This window comes from Sorex fumeus, unplaced genomic scaffold, assembly GCF_029834395.1.
Source record: "Sorex fumeus unplaced genomic scaffold, SorFum_2.1 ptg000007l, whole genome shotgun sequence".
Classification (NCBI taxonomy): Eukaryota; Metazoa; Chordata; class Mammalia; order Eulipotyphla; family Soricidae; genus Sorex; species Sorex fumeus.
In genome coordinates, this window is record NW_026606064.1 from 1,833,760 (window position 1) to 1,852,490 (window position 18,731).

The 18,731-nt window shown below is 38.1% G+C and overlaps 1 protein-coding gene across 1 annotated transcript; it reads left to right on the plus strand.

Moving 5' to 3' along the window:
• Nucleotides 1-16,427: 16,427 nt before the first annotated feature.
• LOC130041723 (olfactory receptor 5A1-like) lies at nt 16,428-17,387 on the plus strand. The gene has a single exon (XM_056133964.1). The coding sequence runs from the start codon at nt 16,428-16,430 to the stop codon at nt 17,385-17,387; it is 960 nt and encodes a 319-aa protein (XP_055989939.1).
• The last annotated feature ends 1,344 nt before the right edge of the window (nt 17,388-18,731 follow it).

Here is an 18,731-nt window from a genome sequence, read left to right on the forward strand (position 1 = left end):
AAGTCTGGTAAACCCAATGACCCTAGTAACTGAAGTTTCTAGACTGTTTGGGACATACTTTGAAGGTTAGTTAGTCAATCTCATGGATGTTGTGACAGAGTTTAAATTCCAGATTGACTCAGCACCACACAAATCCTATGACTTCTTTGTGTCCTGACAGTTGATTTTTTTTCTCTTACACCAGCAATATCCTCATAAAACAGGTTACTAATCTCCACAGAGATATAAGCCTTCATTTCCTTAATTATTCTGGGGTTTTTTTTCATGATTTCAATCAGCAAGATGGCAAAAAGGGAACTCAATATAAGGTCAGTGAGCTTACACATACACCATCCCAGTAAAACCACAAAAGCAGCCCCCAGAAGGTTATTCCCTCCATGTAAATAAGCAAGAATTTCACAAATAGTTTCAAAACAACTTAGAAAGACATTTTATAGTAAAATCTAACAATCACGAACCTCTATATAGAATCAGATGTCTATAACTGACAATCAGAAATGTGAAAAAAATCTGTCTAAACAAATCCAAAAAATCTTCAGATATCAGAATCCTCAGTAAAGAGAGTAAACCTACTAAGACTAACTATAGTTTTTAAAAAAAAAAAAAAAAACTACTAGCAAATAGAATCCAACTACTCATCAAAAAGATCATACACCATGACCAAGTAGGATTCATCCCAGGGATGCAAGGATGGTTCAACATTCGGAAATCAATCAACATAATCCACCATATCAACAAAAGAAAAGATAAAAAGCATATGATCATATCAATAGATGCAGAGAAAGCATTTGATAAGATCCAGCACCCCTTTATGATGAAAACCCTAGCCAAAATGGGTATAGAGGGGACCTTCCTCAACATAATTAAAGCCATCTACCACAAGCCTACAGCAAGCATCATCCTCAATGGGGAAAAACTGAGAGCCTTCCCTCTAAGATCAGGGACGAGACAGGGATGCCCACTCTCTCCACTGCTGTTCAATATAGTACTGGAAGTACTTGCAATAGCGATTAGGCAGGAAAAAGATATTAAGGGCATTCAGGTAGGAAAGGAAGAAATCAAGCTCTCACTATTCGCAGATGATATGATACTCTACTTAGAGAACCCAATAACTTCCACCAAAAAACTCTTAGAAACAATAGACTCGTATAGTAAAGTTGCAGGTTATAAAATCAATACCCAAAAGTCCATGGCTTTCCTATACGCAAACAGTGAGAGAGAAGAAAGCAACATGAAAAAAACAATCCCATTCACAATTGTGCCTCAGAAAATCAAGTACCTAGGAATCAGCTTAACTAAGGAAGTAAAGGACCTGTACAAAGAAAACTACAAAACGCTACTTCAGGAAATAAAAGAGGACATGAGGAAATGGAAAGATATCCCCTGCTCATGGGTCGGGAGACTTAACATTGTCAAAATGGCAATACTACCGAAAGCATTGTATAAATTCAATGCAATCCCTATAAGGATACCCATGACATTCTTCAAAGAAATGGAGCAAACACTCTTGAAATTTATATGGAACAATAAGCCCCCACGAATAGCTAAAGCAATTCTTGGGAAAAAGAAAATGGGAGGAATCAACCTCCCGAACTTCAAACTGTACTACAAAGCAGTAATAATTAAAACAGCATGGTACTGGAACAAAGGCAGAACTGCAGACCAATGGAACAGGGTTGAATACACTGACATCTCTCCTCAATCATATGCTCATCTAATCTTTGATAAAGGTGCAAGTAATGTGAAGTGGAGTAAGGAAAGCCTCTTTAATAAATTGTGTTGGCATCACTGGACGGCTACATGCAAAAAAATAGGCTCAGAACTCTGCCTAACACCATGTACAAAAGTAAGATCAAAATGGATTAAAGACCTCAACATCAGACCAGAAACCATAAGGTACATTGAAGATAAAGTTGGCAAAACCCTCCATGACATTGAAGCTAATGGTATCTTCAAAGATGCCAGGCCACTGGCCAAGCAAGTGAAAACAGAGATAGACAAATGGGACTATCTTAAACTAAGAAGCTTCTGCACCTCCAAAGAAACAGTGACCAAAATACAAAGACAGTCTACAGAATGGGAAAGGATATTCACCGAATACACATCTGACAAGGGGTTGATATCCAGGATATACAAAATACTGGTTAAACTCCACAAGAAGAAAACATCCAACCCCATCCAAAAATGGGGCAATGAAATGAACAGAAACTTTCTCAAAGAAGAAATCCGAATGGCAAAAAAGCACATGAGAAAATGCTCTACATCATTAATCATCAGGGAGATGCAGATCAAAACCACAATGAGATACCATCTCACACCTCAGAGACTGGCCCACATTCAAAAGAACAAAAGCAACCGATGCTGGCGTGGTTGTGGCGAGAAAGGGACACTCCTTCACTGTTGGTGGGAATGCCGACTGGTTCAGCCCTTCTGGAAAACAGTATGGACGATTCTCAAAAAATTAGAAATTGAGCTCCCATTTGACCCAGCAATACCACTCCTGGGAATATATCCCAGAGAGGCAAAAATGTATAGTCGAAGTGACATCTGCACTTGTTTGTTCATTGCAGCCCTCTTTACAATAGCCAGACACTGGAAGAAACCTGAATGCCCAAGAACAGATGACTGGTTAAAGAAACTTTGGTACATCTACACAATGGAGTACTATGTAGCTCTTAGAAAAGATGAAGTCATGAACTTTACATACAAGTGGTACAATATGGAAAGTATCATGCTAAGCGAAATGAGTCAGAAAGAGAGGGATAGACATAGAAAGATTGCATTCATCTGGGGGATATAAAGTAACAAAGTATGAGATTAATACCCAAGAATAGCTGAGATCAGCACCAGGAGGATTACTCCATAACTTAGAGGCCAGCCGGGTATCCTAGAGGAAAGGGCTATTCAGATAGAGAAGGGAGCACCAAATAAAGGATGTTTGGAGGATCCTCCCAGGAGGGGAGATGCATGTCGAAAGTAGACTATGGACTGAACATGTTTGCCACTCAATGCCTCTTTTGCAGACCACAACACCCAAAAGGGGAGAGAGAACACAGGGGATTGCCCTGCCACAGAGACGGGGGGATGGGGGGATGGGGGTGGGAGGGATATTATCCATGGTGGTGGAAAATGGGCACTGGTGGAGGGATGGGTATCTGATCATTGTATAATTGAAACCAAAGCACAAAAAATTGTAAATCTACAACTTTAAAAAAAATAAAATAAAATAAAGGGGAAAAAAAAAAAAAGGAAAAGGGAAAAAATTGAATTATTTGAGAATTGGAAGTAAGAGGTTTAGTATATCTATAGAAGAGACTATTAGACTGATAATAATAAATAAATAAACTGATAAAATAGGAATAACATATTGATACATTATGCAACTTAGATGAACCTTGAAGACATTTTATGCTAAGTGAGTCACAAAGGTTCGCATACTATATCACTTAATTTTAAATTAATAATTTTTGTATTGTTATATTTTAGGTGGTTACAATAGTGTTAAATATGTTCTAATATACAACATTACTATTCCCAACCATCAGCAAAGAGCCCACAGCCCTCCACCACTGGCCCTGTGTCACCTCAAGTCTGGTATTCTCCTCACTCTAATCCAAGTGGCACAAATCTAATCACCTGACACACAATGGTGATTTTGTATTCCAATGTCAAGGGTTTATCATTGTTCAGTACTGATTCTTCTCTTGTCTCTTTATATTTCACAGATGATTAAGATCATGAGATATTTGTCCTTCTCCTTCTTATGTATTTTACTTAATATGATACTTATTTTAATGAAATCTGCAGGCTAGGAAAATCTATAGAGACAGAAAATAGATTTATGTTTAGTGATAAGCAAATAGAACTGAAAGCAGAATACTTGCCAGTGAGTATGTAGCATCTTTGGATGAGAATACTCTAAAATTAAGTGACAGTGATGGTTGTTAACCTTTGGTAATATACTAAATACTACTGAATATAGTATTCTAAAAGGAAAAATAAATACTATGTAAATTATATCTCAATAAAACATAAGGGAAAAGGAAAGAAAAAAGAGACTAGAATATGCACACAATCAAAGGAACTATTGAATATTCCTTAGAGATTTGGTAATGAAAGAGAAAAGGAAAGTGAGTCATGGAAATATTTCTAAATTTAATTAATGAAATCACTAATCTGTCTGTTTATTGTACTTTGCAAAGTCATAATACAAAAGAAATTTTGTAAATACAAAAGAAATTTCCCTTTTGTATACCAACAGAAGAAAGCACACAAACTAAGAAATCTATATCCTTGTTTTAACATCACAGATCCTGACCCAGTCTAAGCCCCAAATGCCACCCGGATTCTAATAATTCCCCTGCTATATCACTGTAAAGATCCAAATACAAGACTTATACTGGACAATTCAACATCCTTGGGACAGAAATGAGCCAAATAAGAAACTGAGGAGGAGAGAAGGAATGTCACTTTGATTAGAGTAGGAATGAAAAGATTCCCCATAGATTCCCTCTGATAGTACAGTGAGAACACAGAGGGAAGGCGCTTGTCTTGGACTTGGTCAATCCAGGTTGGATTTCCTGGTCCTTTGAGTCTGCCAGGAGTAATCCCTGAGAATAGAGCCAGTAGTATGCCCTAAGCACCACTGGGTGTTTGTGGTCCAATGCTCCCCCCCCAAAAAAAATGAATGAAAGTCATTTGTATTTATAATGTAAATAAATGGTCATTTGTCTTTGTGGTTTGATTTGTAAAGATTATTATTACACACTGATTGTCAGGAATTTAGAACACGGCAATGAGGACAATTTAAACTTAATCCATGACTGCAAAGTTGTGTATAAATGGACCTAAGTGATATCTATATAGTTATATGTGTTATCTCTATTGATGTATAGTAGTTTCTCATAATATATATAATGATAGAATATAAAACATGTGAAACATGTGAAATATTATTTGACTTTTATTAACCAGTAGAGGGAGGCACATCCCAAAGTCCAATAATAACTTAGGAGTTAACACAAGCAAAGGTATAGCTGCCTGACTAGTGATTCTACTATATTTTCACAACTTATATAAATGAGCATGTAGACTTTATGACAACTTGACTGTAAGTCTCTCATCTTATAGATAAGGAAACAGAAATTCAGTTCATACTTGCTGAGGCAACCTAGTCAATGGACAACAAATGAAAGGCAATTCTTGTATGCATGCCACCATCACCAAAGCATCACCAAAATGTTTTAACATCCTTCCAAAGTCATATCAATTTTCAGGTCTATTTTAAGAGATAATTCAGTGCTACACACCACTTAGTTAAAGAATATAGGATCAAGGGCTGGAGCGATACTATAGCGGGTAGAGCATTTGCCTTGCATGTGGCCGACCCGGGGGGAGGAGGCCCAGTCCTGAGCTGAGCGGGCTAGGAGATCTCAGTCATGGGTTCCCACATACCTGGGTTTTCCCCGCCAGAACGCTCTCCAGTGAGGTTCATCCTGGCTTGAATGAGGCTTGTCCCCTTTTGGGAGAGGTTGTCCTGAGCGTGTGGAGAGTGGCCTTGAACATGGCAGTGGTAGGGTTCTGGAGTTTTTTGGCTGCTGGGGCTCTACTTGGGGCAGGGAGGGAGACTCAACCCACCACCCTCTGAGGTGCACCTGTGAGGACAGCCTGGGACAGGGTCAGGAGATTCTGCAGTACTCTTCTGGGAACTTTAGTTTACAGTCTCTGGGTCTTGGCCATTGCATGGTCCCAGGAGCTTTCTGTGGGAATGACTGTCAAGCTACTGGAAATTTGGGGAGTTGGGGGGAGGAGGCCCAGTCCTTATCCAAGTGGGCCTAGAGATCTTAGTCACAGATTCTTGCCTACCTTCGTGCTACAGGCCCTAATTGTGTCTTTTGATCTCTTTCGAGATTTATGGGTCTCAAAAATAAGGCCAGTAAGTGGGTTTATATAGCTGAGCTGGAGGTAGTTTGTGGGTATGGCTCCCACATTCCTAATTTTTGGTCATTTAATTTCTTAGTAAACTTGTCTCCAAGTTCTTGGGGTCTGGCCAAAGGCACAGCAGCAATTTTTGGGTATCTGGAAGCCTGAAGCCACCATCAGGTTGCTGATGCATTCACCCCACAGGTACAGGTTGACCTGCTGGTGGCACCGTGCTTCCCAACATTCTGAATATTTAAAAAAAAACTCTTTGAACTCTGTCCAAATAATTTCAACCTATTATTTATCATTCACTAAAGGAAAACTAAAATATTATTCCTGCCTACTTCACAAGATGCAAAAAGGGTTGATATTCTGCTTGGAAAACATGGGTAGAACTAAGCAACCCCACTATCCCCTCTTATCCTGCCAAAGGAATACAATAAGCAAAGAACTCTTCCACACAATGCTTACATTTTGAGACACAGAAAAATGAGATTATGTCTATTGCTTTTAAGTTTTTACACGTGTGCTAATTCCTTAGGAAACAATAGAAAACTTCCTTTCTTCATTCCTTCTTTCCTTCCTTCCTTCTTTCCTTCCTTCCTTCACTTTTTTGATTTTTGTGGCCACATCCGACTGTTCTCTGAGTTTATTCCTAGCTCTGAATTCAGGAATCACTCCTGGAGGTGACAGTGCTAGCCAGGTTGACCACACGCAAGGTGAGTGCACTACCCACTATATCATCATTACAATCCTAGAAATATTATTGTTTCAAGTAGAAACATTATTAAAAAAAGTTGTGTTGTTCACATCAGAGAAGTCACTGAATATGATGCCAGGACAATGTATGATAGTGGAAAACAAAGATGAATAATAAACCCTAAAAATCCTCAAAGATAAATAATATAGCAACAAAACTGTTGTCTGAAGCAGAAAACAATGGAAACCATGACAGAACAATGAGTGAAAGTTACGAGAGTTCAAAAAGTGAAAAACACCATAACTAGCTGAGGGTGTGGGGAAAGGTTATTTTGGGAATGGCTGTGGGGAATGTGATACGAAATCAAAAAAGACTCAGAAAGAATTTTATGCCACAATGACTGTCTTTTGGAATGAGAGGCCACATTTAAAAACAGCCGATCCTCTCATTGGCATCAGTCTGGAAATAATACTAGAAAAATAACAAACTAGTGAAGGGTAGTAGAAAAAAAAAACACTTAGACTCAGAATGCATAATGGGCTCACGAAGTTGGGAGGATTGATGCAAGAAGTCATGAAACCCTAGAATAGTTTGAGAGCTTCTGAGTAGAAAAACAGGAAGTTTGGTAAAGGGAAATTTTAGAGTCTGAGATTTAAGAAGTAGGCAGTTTCCCATTCTGGTGAAGTCTGGGTTGTGGTTGCCAAGTCACATGAGTGGGGTAGCATAGAATTTGAAGTCCATTTAAGGATAGAGGTCAAGATAATGGGCAGTAGGGAATCTGGTTGAGATCAACCTGAAAGCCACCTGATATCTCTTTCTGGCAGAAGATTAACCATAGAGGAATAAATATATATTGACTTGAACATCATATAGAAGAATGAAATAATCACAGTGGCATGAAATCAATACGAAAATCTTTCTTCCAGAGGGAGCTTGAAATTTGGTCCTGAGGAAAAGCAGTGAGTCATAGGTTGTTCCTATGTTCCTGGGCGGTTGTTCTTAAGCTGATTGTCCAAACCCATTAATGATCAGTTTGAGGACAGTAAGGTCGAGAACTTTCTTAAAGATACAATAGAAGCAGTGCACAGAGATAAGACTGCATGCTGCCTCTGTTTTCTCTCTCTCTCTCTCTCTCTCTCTCTCTCTCTCTCTGCCATATGAAAGAATGTCAAGACTTATTTTCGATTCCTTAAGACAAATTAATGGGTCAGTAAAACAGACCCTTGAGGACCTATCAACTGTTGCCTCCCCAAATCATCACCATCCATACAGGAAGAAGTGTCCCCTATTCATTTGACTTTTAGTGGCCTCTTACAAACAAAGCCTTGGATTCAGCTATATAACTATTCCCAGTGAACATTCATCAACCTAACTGCCTGCTTTCTATGATAGCTGCTGATTTTTTTTAAATTGAGTTCTACTGACTTTGCATTAAGTTCAGGCTGGTTGTACCAAGTCATACCAGGCATAATTTTCAGTTTGATTGTAAGGGGAAGTGCAGTGATGCAATGCACTGTAGTTCATTTGGTGCACGACTTGCAATGACTCTTGTACCTGGTCTTAGAAAGACAAACTTCTTTCTGAAAGACTTGAGGCTGGCTTTCTCATTGGATGGGGGAGGGGGTGCCACAGGAATGCAGCTTCCCAGAAGAGGCTTTACTTTTTCCATCCCTCCAAATAGGACTCAAGCATCAAAATCTCTTTAAAGAATAGACAATAAATACTGTGCAGAATCACATCTGCGCAGCACATGTGGTTGGACAACAATTTTCTAAGTTTTACCATACTGGTTACAAGACAGAATATTGAAAAAAGATCTCAGAGAAAACCTTCTCCAATTACTCCAGGCCCGGGAAAATAAGTAAACTTTTGTGCTATTTTCTAAGAGCCAAGTCAACTATTTACAATAGCAGACAAGGCCAACTTTTAAGCAAAAGCATCAAATCTTGTAAATGCCTTCTCTTCCCATACAATGCCCTTCTCTTCCTGGTTTTTGTTTCCTCGGGCAATCCAGGAAGATTTATTCCTCTCTTGACTGGAGGCAGAGGCTGAGATTTTGACTTTGCCAATAACTAGTTTGGAGGTAGTGAGTACCCACCATTTAGAAATGCTACTGCAAAGTATCCCAGTCCCTGCCTTTTCCTTCCGTCTCCAAAATGGTTCCCGTTTTCCTACGGTTGAACATTTTTTTCTGGAAGGTGATGTTTTCAGAGATCATGTCTAGTTCTCCATTCTGTTGTCCTTTTTTTACTACTAAATGGCATCTCATCCTAGTATCTGGCTTGACTCAGTGATCCCTAGTCCCATGCTATTTTTCCCCATCTGGGGTTCATGAGATTCTCTTGAAAATGTGCTGGCTAAGGTTATGTCCCATTTCCTTCTTGATGAATCCATGGGCCTTTTGTTTGACCTTTTTTTCTGTTTGATTTCCATGTCACAGGCTTCACCCACTGGTCAGAGCTGTGAAGATTAGGATGAGGAATTTAGATGTCATCAGTTTATTGAGGAAAAACAAACTAATGAATATTCCTGATGAAGGAAGGAATAGATCCAACTGGATAAATGCAGACCCTACTGGGTATGAATTTAGGGAGGCCAATCTTTCGGTTAAGAATTGGAATAAAGAGGATCTGGAGTGATAGCACAGCAGGTAAGGCATTTGCCTTGCATGCGGCTGACCCGGGTTTGATTCCCAGCATCCCATATGGTCCCCTGAAAACCGCCAGGACTAATTACTGAGTGCAGAGCCAGGAGTGCATCACCGAGTGTGACCCAAAGCAAAAAAAAAAAAAAATGGATTAATGAGAAGGAAGGGCAAAGGACCTCTGAGAAGAATGGCAACCATGTTAAATCTGTGACACAGGGAACTGGGATGGAAATATCCCAGAACCTTATTAATTCCACTGAGGGTGTTTTCATTCTGCAAATATCAAAGAAAATGAAGTTATTTATGAAATTTTGCCTTGGAGAGGGGGAGGAAAAGCATGAAAGAAAGAGATAGGCATTAAAACATAAATAAAACAGCCTAGTTTTCTTCTAATATCCTAGGTTAAAACTCTGTGATATGAATTAGAAGCCAGAGGTCAGTTTTTGTCTTCATGCTATTCCTCCAGAAAAATTAATTAACTGCAAAACACTGGCCATGATCATTCTTTCTTCAACTTGAGGCCTTTGAGGGAACCCCAAGAATGCAGGCTTAAAGCCAAGTGCTAGGAACTTGAGGAAAGGCTATCTTTTTTTTTTAACTTCACAGTAGGCCCTTGTATAAAAGAAGAGGGTGGGGTTTTGGAGGGCAGAAGGGAAACTACAGCAGATTTTTCCCATCTGGAGGCAAGTTGAAGGGTTGCCAACATCAACAGGGTGTGGCTGCCATCTTTCACAAATCCTTGAAAGAAGCTACAGTGTCCTGTGGGTTTACACAATGCCCACTTCCTTCTCGTACTTGCCTGTCCCTCCCCAAGACCCACAAATAGACTTCTAGTCTTTTTAAGTTAGACATTTGATAAATCATAAACAAACCACGGACACAAGGGAAATCTGACCCTGGTCAAACACCCAACAATTATTTTTCTTTGGAACTTCCTGCACACAGAGCCTTCTAAAAGATGAAGTCCATCAAGTCATTCCTACCCCCCCCTTGGCCATTCATTATTCATTTCTTTATGAGAAGTGTCAGGGCAGTGCAGTGAGAGGATCGAGCATGGGCTTTGGATTGTGGAAGACCTTAGGATAAGTTTTGCACTTGCCAGAGTTGCTCTGTGTGACCTTTGGCAGACACCTCTCCAAAGTTCCATTTTCTCATCTGAAAATTCGTTTAAGAATGCTTTCCTTTGGGAACTATTGTTATGATATGAGGAAATAAAGTATACAGAAGGCCCGACATGTACAAGTAAAAATGGAAGTACCTCTCTGTTTCTATCTCACCAGATTATAGAATCTTAATAGTTTAAAGCATCTGATATTGTCAACAAATTCACACTCTCTTAATTCCATATCCCTTCAATGATAATCATACTGTCTTCTCCTAACATACAATGATGACGAATTTACTCCTTGCCAGGATATATTCATTCTCTTTGGAATGTCCTATTGTTTTCTTGTAAAGGGTCTCTGCCTTTGTCTTTTGTCTTTATCTTTGTCTCTGTCTGTCTGTTTCTCTCTTTTCTCTTTGTTTCTGTCTCTGTCTCTCTGTCTCTGTCTCTGTCTCTGTCTCTCTCACATATCCTTACTATTTTTAACCCTTGACATCATTCAATAGATATTCTAACATTGAAGAGGCTTTGTTCAATCTTCATGTTGTGCTTTTCAAAGGTAACTGCTGTTGAAATAGTTACATAATTTGAAGTCAAAAGCCACTATTGGCTTTCACTGCCTCTAGGGATATCTTACTGGAACCAAACCAGGATCTATGAATGCAATGGAATCAGGTCCAATAGAAATCAATTCCAACCAAGCAAAGCTGGCATTCTCTTTACCCCCGAGGCCAGAGAGCCAGCCAAGTTGCTAATAGGTTCTCTCTGGGACATGTCAGAGTCCACAACCTACAGAAACCCAAGGGAACCTAGGAGAGAACTGGACTTTCTTTAAAGATCAGTAAAGTTCATCCCATTTGGGCAATTTGACACATCTACATTCAAATTTTACTTATCTCATTGGCCAACCCAAGCTCTTTTGGCTAGAAGAGATGAATTTTATTCCTGTTGCAGGTGTCTTGTTTTAGCCACTTACTGAAACCCCCGAGTTTAAGGAGTTGTAGGTGAGTTAACTCTTTGCCGTTCCTTAGAAATGGCTACTTGTAGTTCCTGGAGACAAAGAATGTGAGAGTTAGAAAGACCTCAGGGAGGGGAAAGCAGAGTAGACAAAATGCTGTTATCTTCTCCCACTGATACACTTACACTAAAGTTTAGCTCTTACCTGAAGAGCTAACCTTTGCCTATTTTCTGGAATTCTGCAGAATTATTGTTAAAATGATCTATTTACCAATAGAAATAAGGACAAAAAGGAAGACGAAAATGAACTAGAAAATACTGATCTCACCTATTTTCTGTATTGCATAAACTAGAAATGATAGGATTAAGATCCTGAAATGCAAACAAATGTTTCCAAGATCACAAGGCAAAAGGTAGGAGTAATACAACTTGATGGGCATTTTAGAAAATCTTTCAGGCTAATTGCTTTTCTGCTTTTCTAGAGTCTTGAATGTGTGTGTGCAAGTGTGCACAATTAAACAATTACGTAGCTTCCTTGAATATTCTGTAGTTATCAGTGATACTCTCAATTTTAGAATAAAATAAAATAGAGTTACTCCTAGAAAATATGGTCCTAACTTAACCTCTCATATCAATCAGTTGTAGAAACATCCACCCTCCTTTCCTGACTTAGTTTTATGATATATAATGGGTAAAATCAGTTCCTACCTCTTTTTTTTTTTTCAGATCAATCTCCAGAATTTTCTGGACTTCCATGTAGGATTTAAATATTCATTGGGTAATTACAAGATGCTCGTCTCTATAATAGATAGGAAAAAAGAATTGATTAAAGAAGAAAGCATTTCTTTACCAGCATGCTATTCATCCTAGACTTTCTTTGTTGTGTACTGAAAAGTCATATGAACTGAAAAAATCTCTGTCCCTCCAGTATTTCATTCATTTTGGAATAACCACATTGGCATTTCAGACGTCTTGCCTAGCATGTAGCCTTGTCTCTTAAAATATAAGTACATGTCACTACTTTGAGGAGAAGAAAAATCTTTATAAAGATATTTAGAATTCAAGTTCAATATTACTATTGATTTTTGATGAGGAAAGAACCATATCGAATGCAGTTCCATCTGTAATATATTTATAACAATTGTTCTGATCCATGATCACATATTTTCATAGCATTCTGAAATAAAAATCATGACAGTCACTTAATAATTCCTATCATAACCTCAATGAATTTCATATCTGTAATATGTGCATTTTGGAATATACACCTTTTGTTATACATTCAACTAAACTTGTGCATGTAGGAAATACTATTTAATTATCCACTATGTGTAAAGCACTAAGGCTATAAACCCTCTCAGATATTAAAGTTAATGATAGAGAAAGAAAATTAGGAAAAGAAAGTAAGTATAAAGTGTGGCAGGTGTTGTGAAATAAGTCAATATATTTCCATTGATATTGAAATAATTGGTAAAGGCCCTCCCGTTGGTCGTCGATTTGCTCGAGCGGGCCCAGTAACGTCTCCATTGGAGACTTTGTTGTTACTGTGTCTGGCATATTGAAATAATATAATATTGAAATAATATATTGATAGATCATTATACATTACATACTATAATGTATTATGATCTATCAATATATTAATATATATTATACATTGAATTATTTACTATAATACATTGGATTATTGAATATAATATTGAAACATTGAATACTATGGAATTAATATATTGAAATAATATAAGAAAAGGGCAGGTGTAAGTATATGTATCTTGATTTATGCTGAAGATTCTTGGAGAAAAGAACCTGGATCAGAAATGAAGTAGACTTGGGTTCCAATATTGAGACCATTGATTATTAAGTAGTAATACCATTGCTGCCTCTTTTTCACAGGTAAAAAATAGCCCAAAAGAAGAGTTGAGGTAATATATCAGCTTTATCAAGGCCACACAACTAGTTAGTTGTAGTATAAGAATTAGAGACCATAGGGGCTGAAGTGATAGTACAGAGGATAAGGCTCTTGCTTTGTATTCAGCCAACCCAGGTTTGATCCTCAGCAACCCATATGGTCCCCTGAGCCTGCCATGAGTAATTCTTGAGTGAAGATCCAGGAATAACCTTTGAGCATCAATGGGTGCAGCACCAAAACAAACAACCACACCAAAAAAATGTATAAGCAATAGGGTATTTTCCCTGCGCATGGCCAACCGGGCTCAACCCCTACACTACATATGATCCCCCAAATCCCACTAGAAATGATTCCTGGGCACTTATGGGTGACCCACCCCCAGCAAAAGAGAATTAGAGATTAACTATGTCTGAGTCAAAACCCTACTTTGGATGAACACAAGTAAAATAATGAGCATTGAAATGCAATAGAGCCCAAAAAAATGAATAAAATAAAATGCATTGGATTGACTATAATACATTTGATTATTGAACATAATATTGAAACATATTGAAATACTATTGAATTAATATATTGAAATAATATAAGAAAAGGGCAGGTGTAAGTATATGTATCTTGATTTAAGCTGAAGATTCTTGGAGAAAAGAGCCTGGATCAGAAATGTAGTAGATTTGGGTTCCAATGTAAAAAAATGTGGTAAATATAAAGGAAAATACTTTTCAGGAAATTAAATTTTTGCATATGTATATATATGAATGTATATATACATATGTGGTTGCTATTTCCTTGTTATTTAAGGGATTTTATTATTATAAAGAAAGCCAATGCTGATTATATGCTTTTGTATATTTGCTTTTATTTACTTATAGGTCATTTAGGCAAAAATAACCAGATTGTGATGTAGTAAACATATAAAATATCAGAGCATTCGATTTTATCTCACTTAAAAATATAGTAGACTACAATTTCACAGATTCTTGGGGTTGATAGTAAGGAGCCATGATGCATCTTGCCAATATCTATTTTTGAAGATAACTTTAAATATGAGAACTAAGGGGTGCATATTGTGTGATCACGTGTCTTCTCTCCTCTGCTGCACTCAATATGAATGATGGAGTGTGAAGTGTTTGTTTCGAAACCAGTCATAATTTAAATCATGTTAGCCTTTTTCCCTCAGAAAACAACTTTCTATCTTTCCATCTCAATTTCTTTTCACTCCTGTCTTTCACTGCTTCTACACTGCTCTGCTATATTACTAGACACATGTAATATATGTAACAGCTATATATGTAATATATGTAACACATGTTATATAGGTAACAGCTATATGCTTGTGTAAAAAGAAACAAGTAAAATTTGAAGGACAACAATCCCTCACTTTCTAATTTTCCTCCAGCCAATAGGAGAAAGATCAAATTCCTTAACAATGTATCTATTAAAAAATATTTGTTGATCATCTACTAGATACCAGTCATTTGTTTTTATGCGTGGGATATGTCAATGAAAAGAGAGGCAAAAATTTCTAATCCCAGACAGAGAGATGGTTGACTCAAAGGATGGAGTGTTCGCTTTGCATGCGAGAGCCCCAGAGTCAATTGCTGAGAATACATGACGGTTCTTGAGTACCACCAAGAGCAATCCCAAACACGGCAGCAGGAATAGCCTCAGGAAACAAGGGGACTGTTTTGTCCCCAAAACAAAATATGGGAGGAAAATTCCTCACCCCAGTCTTCATTAAGTTTGCATTTTGGTGGAAGGAAACTGATAATCCAGAATCAACAAATAAATTATATGCAAAAGAGCAGAACAAGGTAAAGAGACACAGAAGACCAGAAGCAAAGAGAACACTGAAGTTTGCATATGCACTTATTTGCATGCAATTATCTGTAATAAACAAACAGATGTCCTTGCTGGTTTTGCTTCTGAAGATTGTTCACAGTTTTCCCTCACCCACTGTTTCTCAAAACCGAGCTTCTGTCATCTTCTTTTAATCTCATTTACCTTGTGCTACTGCATGCTGAGATTTTAGATTCCTCGAACACCATGGCTCCCTGTGCTTTTGCAAGTGCTTTCCCCGTATTTAATATAAAGTCTTCTGAACTAACCCACCTCCCAAATCTCCTATTTCGTGGCTGAAATTCTACTCAGATGCATCTGCTCTCTGCAATCTCTCCCTGCTGTGTCCAGTACACAGAGTGCTGCACAAATGCTACTCCTAGAACACCTGCCACTCTGCTTCATGATTTATGTACTTTTCTGGATGCACCATGTATTATATTGACTATTTTCAACCTAAGAGTAATGTTGCATTACTTTTTGACATCATCAGCATTTAACTCTATTAGGAACATAGTACACTGTATTGATCAGTTGAGAATATATGTGTAAAACGAGCATTAACATTTCACAGTTCGAATATTTCTAAATCCATTTTTCAGTGTTTAAAGGGGATGCCAATTGTTCACATATCAATGTGCTTCAGTCTACTGTTTAAAGAAGAAAAAAATATCTTAGCCCCATAAAACCTGGTCAGAACCTGCTGATGAGAAACACAAAATTGTTCCTCTGGGATTTTATATTAATTTTTTTCCTGAGGAGGGTGGATGGCAAGGAGACACATCAGTGGAATAAGGAATAAGTGCATACTCGCATGTAGGAGGACCATGGTCACTCCACAGAACCACGTGGTCTGCAGAGTACCTCAAGGGAGTGAGTGACCTCTAAGCTCAAAACCAGGAGTAGCATTTGATATTGCTGGGAGAGAGAGGGAGGGAGGGAGGGACAGAGAGAGAGAGAGAGAGAGAGAGAGAGAGAGGAGTATACTTAGTCTAAATGTGAGTGGTTTAATAATCAAACCATTTTGCTTCAAACTTCTAAAAACAGTGATGGGAGAGCTACTAAGTCAAAGTAGCAGGAATAAAAATGATATTGGAATTGATAACCCAGATATTGCAAAGAGAGGAGTTTATTTTGAGGTCTGTAACTTTTGCATATGCAAAAACATCAAATTAGCGTAACAATGATTTCCAATTAATTGTGGCAAAAGAACTACTTTATCTCAGAGAGGTAGGGCATGATTTTTAGTGTCTCTTCTGACTCTGACCCTCTCACAATCCCTATTGCAACAGCTGCTTCATCTGGATTTTCAGTGTTCCAGAGACTCTGAAAGCAACGAAGAGAAAACAGGATGGTGGGAAGGAACATCAGCATTATGACCAATTTCATCCTTCTAGGATTTTCCGAGCATCTAGAACTTCAAGTTGTCCTCTTCGTATTGTTTCTGGGGATCTACCTCATGACTCTGTCTTGGAATCTGGTCCTCATCGTCTTGATCAGGATGGAGTCACACCTTCACTCCCCCATGTACTTCTTTCTTGGTAACTTGTCCTTAGTTGACATCTCATACACCTCCTCTATAGCCCCTAAGATGCTCTGCGACTTCTTCAAAAAGCAGAAGACCATTTCCTACATAGGATGTGCTACTCAATTTTTCTTCTTTATTGGGATGGGAGGCACTGAATGCTGTCTTCTAGCAGCCATGGCGTATGACCGGTATGCTGCCATCTCTAACCCTCTTCTCTACACGGCCCTCATGTCGCCCACCATTTGTGTGGGACTGGCTATTACTGCATATGCAGGAGGATTCCTCACTGGATTGGTTCAAACCAGCTCTGTGTTCCAGCTCCAATTCTGTGGCTCCCGAGTCATTAACCATTTTTTCTGTGATCTCCCACCCCTACTAGTCTTATCTTGCTCTAGTACCTTCCTCAGCCAGGTGGTGAACTTCCTTGTTGTGTGTGCCATTGGTGGGTCCTCGGCTATTGTTGTTCTGGTTTCTTATGGCTACATCATTGCTGCTGTCATGAAGATTCAGTCAACAGGAGGGCGAGCGAAGGCTTTCAACACCTGTGCCTCTCATCTGACTACAGTGATTCTCTTTTATGGCTCTGGTCTCTTTTCCTATCTCCATCCAAGTTCTAGATACTCACAGGATAATGATAAGGTGGTGTCCGTGTTTTACTCAGTGGTGATTCCCATGTTGAATCCCATTATATACAGTCTGAGAAATAAGGAGATCAAAGATGCATTGAAAAAACTCAAAGAGAGGAAGAAGCACGTAATCTCTCTGTGCCTTCAAGTCCACTGACTTTTAAAAAATGTTGAATTTTGCTCTATTAAATAGACACAACAGCAAGTGGCTCACAAATCTGAATAACAAAGAAGTTACCTCAAAATAACGTTACCAACTTCAATATCTATGCCATAATTAGCCTTTATGAAAGTTTGTTTTCTTTCCTTTTTTTATAATCATGGGTTCATAGAATTTCAAACATTGATCATTAGCAATTGAAAACAAGCTTGCTTTTCTATGGTATTCCAAATGCTGATGGCATCAACTATGTCCAAGACACCATGACTTAGAGTCAGTTTGGGGAATGAACTAGGTCCACAAGCATTAAATAGAAACATCTTTGTAATGCAGCACTGCTCAGACCAATCCACTCATCACTTTGAACAAATTTTCTATTCTCCTTCCCTTATATTCCTTATAACTCTCTACAAGCATTGGCACTGATCTGGTAGGGTAACTTTATACTTTGTAACTCATTCATATATGAGATCCCTGAGTTGTGTTCAGCAATGATTACTGAGATTCATAAGATCAGAGGACTACCTAGTCTAAAAACAACCAAGGGGTCACATCTTTGGGATCATGAAGTTCCTTAGGGTGGCAAAGTTGTAAAGTCGCCGCATAAAAGGAGTATTCTCCTTGACACTGTTTTACAAGCTCATTATTGAACAAATGACACATATTTCTGAAGTTCTGCTTCTTTGAGGGCTTTGCACATGAATCACTATGAATTGTGAGCCCATCCTAAGATATGTATCAACTTCCGCTATAACTTTTCAGCTTCATTCCTTCTTCAATTCATGCTGTTCTTTCGCCACTTAGATTATTGATTTATTGGCACATTTTATTTAAGAGGAGCTATGACTTTAGGTTAATGTTCTGTGTAGAGTTTCTTCTGAATCTTGACTCATCCAAATTGAGTTAAGTTGCTGCAATAGGGTAGAAAAAATAAGTAACTCTAATGTGTTTTTATAGAATCCTCTTCTATCCCTAATAGAATCTATTAGGAGTTTTTTGTTTGTTTGTTTGTTTGTTTAGTTATACGTCTTCACCCCAAGTTGCTAGCATTCATTTCTAGACTGATGAATATTGTTTCTTCAAAACATAAGACAAGCCTGGGGGAAAGATATGTTCTTAGTAAATATTAGTTTAACAAGTGAATAAATAAATCCCAAATCACTTGACAGACAATTTATTCATGTTATGCCAAAGGAAGGAATTTAACGCTCATTGTATATTTGTTATATGCCGGCCATTGTTCTCAACAGCTTTTAAAAATCGTATTTAATTCTGTAATATATACACAAGTTCCTTATTTAAAACTCTAAAACACTATGGGCAAGAAAATGTTTCCTTAAA

Excerpts from the sequence above, each read along its gene's own strand:
- LOC130041723 (XM_056133964.1), top strand. The coding sequence starts at position 16,428 with ATGGTGGGAAGGAACATCAGCATTATGACCAATTTCATCCTTCTAGGA.